This window comes from Lissotriton vulgaris, chromosome 5, assembly GCF_964263255.1.
Source record: "Lissotriton vulgaris chromosome 5, aLisVul1.2, whole genome shotgun sequence".
Lineage (NCBI taxonomy): Eukaryota > Metazoa > Chordata > Amphibia > Caudata > Salamandridae > Lissotriton > Lissotriton vulgaris.
The window spans coordinates 1831461611-1831473767 of NC_141693.1; the positions used below are offsets into that span (position 1 = coordinate 1831461611).

Here is a 12157-nt window from a genome sequence, read left to right on the forward strand (position 1 = left end):
ACACACACACACACACACACCCAGAGCCACACACACACACACACACACACACACACCCAGAGCCACACACACACACCCAGAGCCACACACACACACCCAGAGCCACACACACACACACACACACACACACCCAGAGCCACACACACACACACCCAGAGCCACACACACACACACCCAGAGCCACACACACACACACCCAGAGCCACACCCACCCACCCAGAGCCACACACACACTCAGGAGAGCAAGCACAGCGAGGGGGCAGGGAAGCAAGCACAGCGAGGGGGCAGAGAAGCAAGCACAGCGAGGGGGCAGGGAAGCAAGCACAGCGAGGGGGCAGGGAAGCAAGCACAGCGAGGGGGCAGGGAAGCAAGCACAGCGAGGGGGCAGGGAAGCAAGCACAGTGAGGGGGCAGGGAAGAAAGCACAGCGAGGGGGCAGGGAAGCAAGCACAGCGAGGGGGCAGGGAAGCAAGTACAGCCAGGTGGCATGGAAGCAAGCACAGCCAGGTTGCAGAGGAGCAAGCACAGCCAGGAGAAGGGGAACCAGGGGGCGGATGCCTATCATCTGCACTGGCACACCTCTGCTGTGTGCTGTCACAAAGATACAAACAGGTACAGCAGGACAAACATCAACTGCAACCTACGTGTCTGATATGCACACCTAAAAGGAACAACTGCACTCCTAACTCCAAAGTGCCAGCAGACACATACATCGTGTGTACATAGAGCCATTTCAGGAACCTTTTCTTAGCGCCACCACCTCACCTTCACACTCGGGCAACTCTCCAGGCGGGGCAAAGCCTTGCTCACTTCTGTAGCTTTTCTTGAGAAAAACTGAGAAATACAAATAGTATGTACTGGCACCAAGTTCGCACATGTGGTGAAAGTGCACGAGGTGCACTTCAGTTGAGATACCTAATAAACATATGATTGTGTGCACTATACAGTCACAGAAAGCCCAGCAACTGCGTCAGGCTGCATATAAATGAAACAAAAATAACTCTTAAGTGAAGCCTTTTTGTTCCAGTCCCTGTTCAGTATGTGTAATGGGAAAGTGCACTTTGTACGTACTGTCTGCGACCATGAAAGTGCAGTCGTCTTAAATATCGGTAGCCGCCGCTGCAAACAATGGAAACTACGAGGTGCCAGGAAGTGCACTGTCTGAGAGTACTGGACGCCCGGCAGCATTATCCGAGGTGCAGGGTACGTTATGACAGAAACGGGAGTCATTTCAAATGACAGGAAGTCCTTCAGCTGCACTCCATACGCACTATATATATTTAGAAAAAAAGTACACCTCGTGTGTAACATCGGCGGTCACAGGAAGTGGTCTTTTGAAGTAACACCGCACATTCAGCTGATTTTCGGTTGGCACTTCACACCTACCGTAAACAGTCTCGCGGAAGTGCACGTCGTGTTTCAGCTGCATTCTATTTGCAATAGGAAGAAGAACAAGCCTTCTTAGGGGAAGGGGGCCTATGTTCCTCGGGAAAGGCAGGGTTAGAGGGATTCTGGCACCCTTCACCGAGACTTTCCAAATACGTGCAATGAAAAGCTGACATGTCAGTCAGGCAACAGCCAGCCTCTGTTTAATAAAAGGAACCCTGTTTTTCATCTTCCGGTGACAATTCTAGCCAGCCCTTCCAACATAAAGAAACACGCTGGAAGTTCAGGGTTCGAGTGCAAAAAAATGGGTAACCAAAATTGCATGTGCAGAAATAAACAGAGGACATGAACCCTTTTTTTGTCACTTCGCCAAGCCAGGGCTGAGCCTGCAGACCGGAGTGGCATGGAGATCAGAGGAAGAGGACTGTGCAAACACGGACCGGCGCGGGGGGCAAAAAGAGGCTAGGGCGGCTGCAGTGCACACCTGGTAACAGATGTGCCAAGGTGAAGCGGTTCTGGGGCGCTTCCGTGTTGTTTGAAACACAATGCCCAAGAACAGGATGCGGAGACATCCAAACCAATTAAATAAGTGCTCCGAAGTGACCTATGTGACCGGGAGGCAAGCAGTGCGGGAGAATCGTACGAATGTGGAATAAAACCCACAGAGTGCACTAAAAGGTCCCTTCTAGAGAAAGCATGGGATTTAAAAATACTTTTCCCTGCGTTTCTGCTACTTTTAGCAAGTTTGGGGCATGGTGTATGCTTCGTAGCGCTCCTGTGCGCTCCGAACAGGAGAAATGGACGGCCCCTACCAATGCTCACGCATCTAGCGTGAGAAATGGACGGCCCCTACCAATGCTCACGCATCTAGCATGAGCAACAGTACGTGGCGTACAGCTTCGCAATGAGGATCGAAGCGTATGGATCTTTTCAAAGGGGGGAAGCGGAAGCGTATAGTTCACCAGGCAATATGAAGCGCACAGTTTATAATCTGGCAGAGTACAGTGGGAGCGCACGATTCTTTTTAACGGCAGTCCAGATGGGCAGAATGGTGCACACAAGTTACGGGCGAGCTGCCAAGCGTACAGTTAGTTTTCCTAAAGTGCACAGTCTTTTCGATGCGCACCGTACCGGCAAGATGCCACGCACAGTACGGGGCGCAAAGTGTCAGCCCGACAACCAACAGACAAAAAGAACAGTACACAGAGACGACAGGACACGGAAATCACGCAACCCACCCCCGCAAAAGACACGTCCAAAATGGCCAAAACATGCTGAGAAAAAAAAAAACATCCGCCCACCGCCGCAATGACGTCACGAAGGGGCGGAGAGCGAAAAAATCACCAGAAGGCCCACGAATCTGCTCCGGCAATGACGGAGAGATCTCTCTTCCAATGGCTAGCCTCCATTTATGTAGCTAGCCAATGGAAGAGCAGGCGGGACAAAGCCCCCGTACTGTTCTAACATAAGATTTCGCCAGCGCGAACGCTGCTGCGCAGCGGATGCCAGGCGAAACCTAAAAAGCAGGCAAGGGAAGAGAAATTCAGGGGATAGAGGAAAGGACTTGGGGAGGTAGAAAGAGAGGGAGGGAGGGAAGAGGTAGGGGAGGGGGTGATGAGTGATGGGATCAGAGGCATCAGCATTATTTACAAACGATGAGTAGATCTGTGGAGAAGATAGACGATCGATCAAAAGGTCGCCCAGCTAAAGACCGGCGGGACCGGAGGTAGGGACCGAGGTTGCTAAGATGGCAGAAAAGATTGTTTGTGGAACTGGGTAATATTTCATGTTTCATTTCAGGCTCAAGGAAATAAGGATGAAACGTTTTGGAAGTAAGTTTCCTGCTGATGCCAATTGGCTTCGAGAGAAATCTTAAATTTTGTGGATCTGGATTTGTGGTCCAGTTTAGTTAATTCCTGTTATGGACTCGTTACGGGTTTGGACTGTTGATCATGCAAAGAAAGAGGCAGTCAAGATGGTATCTATATAGTTTATATATATATGGACTAAACATGATTGGTGGACTGTGATGAGGCATGGTTTAAAGCTTCTTGGGAAATGTAGTTATTTTTGCCCACATGCATCAACGTCAATTGCATTCGCAAACGGTGCGAATCGCAATTTTCGTCCGTTTGTGAATGTAATTGACTAATTTGGAATGCATCATGCATTTCGCAATTTTAGAAATCGCAACCATGTTGCGATTTCTAAAATTGCGATTGCATTTAAGAAATCGCAATTTCAGATTTCTTAAATGCAATGCATGATTATTTTTAAATTGCGAATTCGCACTTTGGAAGGGGTAAATTAGCATGAAGTTGAACTTCATGCTAATTTACCGAAAACTTTCAAATATGCACAAATTGCATTTTTGAAACTTTTAATTTACACACACACATGCCCTTGGGGCATGTGTGTGTGTGTAAATTGCATTCAAAGTTAAAATTCAGGGGTGCAGGGAGGGGTTCTTTGGACCCCCCCCTGCACCCTTGAAATTGCATTCACATTTTGCGAATCACAATTTGAAATTCGCAAAATGTGAATACCTTCCCATTCATTCATATGGGCCTTTTGGCTCATAGGAATCAATGGGAAGATTTTTCCTTAATTGCGATTCGCAAATTGTGAATCGCAATTAAGGAAAAATACCGAATCGCAAAAAATATTGCGATTTTTTAATGCATAGCATTTTGCGATTTCTTAATTGCGATTCCTTAATTTTCGCAATTAAGAAATCGCAAAATGTTACAATGATGCATGTGGGCCAATGTGTTTTCAGTATTCCTATTGGCTGCTGTTTGGAGTAGTAAAAGTGGCCGGAGCATTATCCTCACCTCAATATCCTTAATAAAATCTAAAATTCTTGTCGCAAATGCTAGAAAATTAGTGTGTAAGCAGAACTTACCTAATGTACAAAAACCCCAATGCGCTATCTTCTACTTTTCATTTCTACGAAGCTTAAAACCATTTAACTAAATGAAGAGCACCCTGTATTTTTTGTTTTAGAAAAGGACACAGCGCCCTCTAGTGACTTTCTAGAGCCAAGCCTGGCAATAGGTTCCTGTGAAGTAATTGACGCTGGCAGCAGCACTTGCTTTCCCTCCGCAGCAAGTTTTAGTCACCAACCCTTTGGCGCCATTGGAACAGTGCGGTCGTGAAATGGTTAGAGTAGGTTTGGTGCATGTATGAACACATGAATGAGAGAGCTGCACATTAATGCACACAAATACTCCAGTCTTGTCCAGTGGGCATGGAGTGGTTATGTGTGGTGTGCTCGGTGTTGCCCACATCATGAATGCATATCTGGAGGGGGCGGGTTGTTATAGCAGCTGTGTAGCTGGAGGGAGGGTAAGGTGCCTGCGGTCCAGGTCAGTTTCCTGTGCCTGTCATCACGTCGTTGGCAGGTGCTGTAGCTACAGGCAGGACAAGTAGTCCAGTGATTATCTCTGAAACAACCAGGTTTTCACCTCTCACTTGAATTTCATGTGCCCCTATGTAGTTCGTCGTTTGGTTGGCCAAGAGTTCAAGAGTGTTGCCACTTGGACTGAATATGCAGACTCTTCAATGAATTTCTTTTCTCACCATAAGGTGATTGCGGTGCTAATCTCAAAGGTAGTGTCCTGTTTTGTAAGAAATGTTTTAAGGTTCAACTGTAAATACAAAACATGGGGACAGATTTACAACACCCATGGAACCTGATATTTCCAGATTTATGAGAAATCGTAAACCTGGAAATGCGTCTGAATACAATGCCTCCCCAAAGGAGGTGTAACGAGGAGAGATGTATTAATTTCTCCTAATTTTTTTCCTCTTTCTTTACGTGCTGCATTCTGCAGCACACATAGAACAGGGAAATCACCTCTTGTGAGTGTTTACGTGCCGGTGTCCCTTCCTGCACATAAACAATCATTTTAGAAAAATGACGTTCTGCTACTTCTAAGTGTGCTAAGGCAACACACAGAGAAGTTTCAAAACGCCATTTCACATTGTTTATGTGCAGGAAGAGACACCTTCCTGCACATAAACATTCATCCCTGTGATGCAGGCATCCCTGCCACATGGTGCAAGGGTGCCTGCGTTGGAACATGGCAGCTAATTGTGCGCCAGCGCAGGGGAGAGCAAATGGATCTGTCATATTGTTGTAGATATGACATCCCTTTTCTTAAAAATTAATGTAGCGCTGCGCAGTCAAACGGCTTGCTGCACTGTGCTGTATTAATTCTTTGTAAATAAAGCCCTTGATCCTTTTCCACATGGGGCTTGGTGAACAATACAAAGTGCTAAGAAGAGTGGTTGCTCAGTTACTGGAAGCTAGTGAAGGATTTGCAAAACTGATATTATGTGACTGGTGTCGGCATTAAGGATTTGTTGTAGTTTGCATATATTGGAGGAAGGGATATAGGCCATTGCATACACTACCTGGGAGATAATGATGGTGAGGATAACTGGTGGCTTTTTTGGGCATCTAAGGTCCAGGAAGATGCATGTTTATGTTTTCATTGTGTATTAGATGTTCCTCGGGTCTTTGTTAGCAGACCTGAGTCCATGGTTACCCCGCGGCTCCTCACGTCTCTTGATATAGTTGGTCGGGCATCAAGTTTTTTTTGCCAAATAGTCATAAGTTGAAGTGTGTGCCACTATCTGCAAGACATGGCCTCGGCTTTTGCAGTGTTGAGACTTTTGTGGTTAGCCATCATTCACCCATTTGTGGAGCGGAGGCAGTCATCAGGTTCCAACATGCACAGGTCTTCTGGGTAAGATGTTTATCTCGTCTGCCTAATTGTAGCGTGTCAGGTTGAAGGATTTAATGAGATCCAACAAGGGGGTTCACAGATATGTTTTAGAAGATAAGAGATGATGGAGTTCTGTGGTGCTGTTGTTAAAAGTAGTGGGGGTTCTAGGAATATCATGTGGTGCTGGAACAGTTTTCAGTGGGGGTTCTGCTAACAATGTTACATGACTAAATTCAGAGGGGTTGTGAACAAAATCCAGGTGTCAGACAAAGGACAAATGCGCAAATTGAGCAAATGAGCCACGCCCATTCATCAGGAGAGTGGTAAAGTGTACTAATTGGCGAGACAAGTATTTTGAAGCACATTTTCACCAATTAATGAGTTAACCATGGTGTGGCAGTGAACTGTCATTAACAGAGAGCACATTTTTTATTGAAACGGCCTCTTAAATGGCCACTGAATTTTCATCAGACATGCAGTTTTACTTAGATTTCTTATGATATTTATAATTTGTGTAATACGCAGGTAAAGGTGGGTTTATTTGTTTCATCCCATTAAAAGTGAAGCACACTTCAGAATGACAACAAAAGAAAACAATGTGCCTCATTTGCGCTTTCCTTGTTGCTGATATATTTTGAAATGTTGGCACAATTCATTTACAGATATTTATATTTGATGTGTTAGATAAATTGACATCCCACATCTTTCTTTTCTCACTCCCTCTGCCCCAGCACCATTATCAAACAGTTTTCATTACAAACTCATCTCACTTTTCAGTCACAGAAAGAAAATATCATTTCCTTGTTAAAATAATGAGTAATTTGCCAGAAGAGTTTGCCTGACACTTGACATCTGTCTTTGAACACACAGCAACATCCTAAAACAACATAGAAAGGCCTCTTTATTTCTCATTCACCTTCTGCAATCCAACATGATTATTCTGTGGGTGCTGCAGCACCCCTACTTGCAGTGCCTATGGACTTGTCCGTCTTTGAGGGGGTTCATTTTAGAACTGTATCACGTATGTCAAGAAGTTGCAGTTTCACTATTAGTATGTGTTGTTGGATTGTGTGACTAGCTTCTAATAGGTCCAGTAGTATTCATGGTAGCGAAGCCACATCATTCTTGTCAGCAGTATGTTTAAGGCATCCCATGTAGATATAACAGCTGATTCTGTGCCTCTGCCTGCTCTGAATCCACATTGTTGATCCCACAAGGGGTTGGTTTCTTCAGTGAAGATGGAGGGTTTGGAGAAGACCGTTCCTTTAACCAATTTACCTAATGAAAGTCTCATATGTTTACCTCCATCTAAGGGCTGCCATTTTGGAGTCTAAGGTGCTTATGTACGGGCCGGCTTTACCGCTGGTGGCGCCTAGTGCGACAATCTTTTTTGGCACTCCACAACTCGACCCCTTTCTTCCTCCACCCCATGACCTCCTCCTTGGGTTCCCTCACTACCACCTGGTAAAAGTACCCCTCATTTCTCCATGGCCCCTATCTCACATACAATTAATTTGTTTTAACCCCTTGCGTGCTGCCGTTGGCCGACGGAGCCCTGCCCACTCTTTAGAACGCCTGCACCGCGGCAGAAAAACCACCGTGGCGTTAAAGTGCTGGTAAAGTCTGGCTTTACTAATCCACTCTGTTATCCACATAAAATACGGATCTGTCCTTTTCAGCATATATATTAACCATCTGTGCTACTTATTGGTGAGTCAGGAGAAGGAACATTAATCAGAAGAGTTATCCTGACATTTTTATTGCTGCCTGAAAGCTGGTGCACAAGGAACTCTGCAGCAGGTGCTTTTAAATCATATGTTATTGCTAAACACATTGTCCCCATGAGGTCAGTGCCCCCCTCCAGGTGAACATCCCAGTGCGGCCGCACCCGTCGTACTGCCCTAATGCTGGCCCTCATTACGTAAGGTTGTAATTAGTTGCCAGACTGCACCTCAACTGTTGCTACACATTCATACATTTGTTTCTGAAGCACACCTTGATACAAAGGCACTCCACTGCAATAGGAAATTCATAGGCATCTAAAGACAGACAGCATTAAGCATTCAGCACATCCCATCCAAAAATACATCAGCATTAATTATTGTGTCTTGCAAACAAATGCCGGTACAGCATTTGTTCATCAGAACACTAGTCTACATTTTGTTAAATGTGTTCCACTTTTATTCTGTGCATACCAGTTGTGCTTTTAAATGTATTTTCAATTTTAGATTTACACTATTTTCACAAATCAGGGTCTCTGAAAGCCTCAATTTCCTTAACGAAGACTTCCTTCAGAAAAGCATTCCAACTAGCATAATGTTATTTACTGCTGCTTTGACAAGCGTGTCTGTGAAGTACCTGCTGCTTTGAGAACAGGGTTAGTGATGTAAACATGAATTTGCATAAATAGTGAAACAAAACATTTTCATGCAAAGAGGGAATCATTCATTCCAAACTGTTCAAGATACTTTTAAGAAAGGGATTTGTTTCCTGTTCCAGCAGCAGACCAATATCATTCCACCAGCCTATCACAAGGATGTTAACCCCATCTGGGCAAAACTGCTCTTTGAATCCTAAAATCAGCAGCCAGCTACTCAGATGTGGTCATGTAACACTTGCAAAGTGTCTGATGAATTATTGTACCGCATGCATCATTCTGTAGTACCTCTGGATCCAAGCAACCTAGAAAAGTTTTTTGTGAAAGTTTGAAAATATGTAGTACATGGTAGGTTATGTGGGAAGTGTGGAAGATCCGATACATGCAGAAAACATCTTTGTCATCGAATCAGTGTCATGGACTATATGGGACCAAGACACCATAGAAATCAAAAAAGGCACGATAGCGTCAAAACAATATAGAGCAGCACGAGACTATCAGGACAAGAGACAACCAAGCCCTCGCTGCTGTTCCCCGCGTGAACAAAACCACCATGGGAGGAAGATCATTCTCCTACCTAGCGGCCAAAACCTGGAACTCACTTCCCATGCACCTTCGCCTCACTCAAAACCACCTAGCATTCAGAAAGCAACTTAAAACCTGGATATTCGAGAAGTAATTCCTCACCCCTCTTCAAGCGCCTAGAGACCCTCTGGGTATGTAGCACGCTATATAAATTTATTGACTTGACTTGACTAGGGGAATGAGACTCAACAGAGTAAAGATACACTATAATTGAAATAGGCATGACCAGGAAAAGTAGAGAATGTGACACTGTAGAAAAAGAAGCACACTGGAGGAATAATGCACTGTAAATAAAATACACTCTATCTCCTTCATTACGAGAGACCTGATCATTTCAGATATTACTGTAACACCTATTACTGCACATATCAGAATTATGAGTTTTGCGTTTTTTATAGCACCCAGTACTGACAGGGTCCAATACATACCATATCCCAGTTAAATTTCGATAGGTCAAATCTGCCAACATTTTAAAATGTTGCACAGGACGGTATTATGACAAACACAGACTGCATACAAAGGGTAAAGCAGAGACCCCGATGTGTCTTTGGTGCAAGAACGCCAAGGACTTCTTACATACAATATGGGGCTATTGATCCAGGCATATTGGAAGGAAATTGTTGCTGAACTTAGCGCAGTTCTGGAGGTGTCACTCCCAGTCGATCCAAAAATGTGTCCTCTTGGATATTCCGAATGATGTGGACGCTCCCAGATTCCAAATCCTATTTATTGCACTAGGGCTAGTGGTTGCCAAACGCGAAGTGGCCAGGTGATGGAGGGTGGTAGACGCTCCCACTATTCAAGAATATAAAAGCGGGATGGACCTTTAACGGGTGCAGAAAAGGTCACCTACGGAAATGGGGTCCGCCCTTGGAAGTTCTGCAAGGTTTGGGGTCATTAGAGGAGATATTATGGGTTTGATCTTTTGGAGGACACCTTGGCCCGCCCTGACGGCGGTTGATGCGGGCCCTGGCACATCCTCTGGTTGTGATGGTCCATCAGTATGTGTTTGACTCATTATTGCTATTGTGCCACTGATATATGGGGAAGTGCAGAGATGTTTCTTTGTATTTGTATTATCAGTCCCATGTGGAATCACTGCTGTTTGGATAACACTGTATACTGTGACTGCTCTTCATGCGACCGTCGTTGTTGTTGCACCAACACAGTGTTTGTTATGATAACACAAAATAATAAAATAATAAAAAAACAAAAAACCTGCCAAATTGTAAAGGAAAAAAAAGGCCCTGGTATTTCTGGAAAATACCAGGACATGCGGATATTGGTGGGAAAAGCACTAAAGTCTGAATGCTTTGTGCCCAGTTTGTGGCCAAAACGTGTAATAGGCTATAATTATTGCAAACAAAAATTCAGAACACCTTGATGTCGGGTTTTGTTGATGCAGTAATTATCGCATCTAAAACTGGGCCAATTGTTTTGAGGGCCTTTCAAGAATTACACACTAGAGAATAGAACACGCATTAGCAATGCAATAGGCCTTTCATTTACGAGAGTTTGAGTTGTTGGCATTGTAAATGACAATATCTTAAATTCTTGCAAATGCGAGACTTATTGCTTTGCAAGCGCCCCATGCAACGCTTTCACATTAATAGAGGCAACGCCCCTTTCTTTAGACAAGCAGTGTTTAAAGAATAATCAGCGGCCACTATTAAAGTGAAAGCGCGGTATGGGGTGCTTTTTTTGGTAAAAGCGCCCCATGTCGCATTTGGCGCAGCAAATAAACCAATGGCACGGCTGCCACTGTGAAACATACAAAGAAGCAGACCAGGTCACACGATGGCGTGTAACTGTACCGGCGACTGAGAAACAAGTAGAGTGCATATGTGCCATTGGTAGTTATTGGCAACATATAACTAGAAAGAATCCCATCAGACCACCCTTATTGGTGGAGTTTACGTCATGTGGGAGTCATTGATCATACCATACCACAATTGGCTATGTAGTGCCGTAGTGGAAATGGATGTCAGTAATCTAGCTACATGTTTGCCATCAAGTGGACAAAATGATGTGCAGTGCTTGAGTGATGATAGTGAGATAGATGTGAGAATAAAATTGACTACCTTAGTTCCGACATAGTGTACATACAGAAACTATGGTGTCACATGTTAAAAACGCCTGGTGAAAAGTCTACCATATGGCGCAGTGCAGGACGGTCGACATGTTTCAGCCTAAGGAACATTGTTCCGGCTTTCTTCAGGACCAAAGATACAAGGAAGCTACTGCAACTACAACCACAAGCAATGTATTGGGTAAAAAACTGATACATATCTACCAGAAATTTGAACATATAAGGCGTCCACTGGTGGGAGAAGATAGTCTTCTTCCTGTCAACAAACAAAAGATGGTTGTATAACAACATTGAATTACACCATACATATCCACCTGGATACAGGGAGACCGTATACAGGGACACGCCTGCATGAATACATTATATTCCGCATATAAAAGAAAAGCATAATAGCTAAATCACCTAGAGGCATTTCCTCTAAGTGATACTCACCCAGCCTTGTGTGGGTGAGGACCTCACCTCGCCCGGCAACCGCTCGGGATTAGGAGGCCCCGCTCTATGGTGTAGAAAAAGAACACAGTAAGTAAAACTTTACGGTGTCCAAGCCAATCACTCTACACACTAAACCTAACTAACGTGTGAGGTGTACCCATCTGCCATACCAAAGTCCCCACTTCCCACCTCTAGTGACATATTAAAAGTTGCCTCTGTTGCGAAATATCTCAACTGGGATAGTCAATATAGACCCTAGAGAGTGTCTATGAATGATTTATACATGTAACCATTTCATCCCAAACCTATGCTAATGGTGGGAGAAATATAGAATTGGTCCAATGGTGACTCAATAGTTACCCAGAAATAAGGGTTGCTTCAGTGTGGTGGGATATATAAGTCCCCTGAGGCTGCCCAACCATGCAAAGCGCTGGGACCCCTAGAACTCCATTGGGTCTTGTATTCTCGGAGCAACTGTCAGGTCTAAAGTCATCCGAAGGCCAGAGCATGCAGACACTCACCTGTCCGTCGGTGCCCCGAAGTGTGAGCCAAGCGG

At 44.6% G+C, this 12157-nt stretch overlaps 1 protein-coding gene across 1 annotated transcript in view; it reads right to left on the reverse strand.

Annotated features, from left to right (window-relative positions):
• Positions 1–938: 938 nt before the first annotated feature.
• Positions 939–12157, reverse strand: part of LOC147717475 (uncharacterized) — a 37733-nt gene continuing 26514 nt past the window's right edge. The window contains exon 5 of the mRNA XM_086919854.1: positions 939–974. Coding sequence (XP_086775980.1) covers positions 939–974 — 36 coding nt within the window. The remainder of the gene's footprint in view (positions 975–12157) is intronic.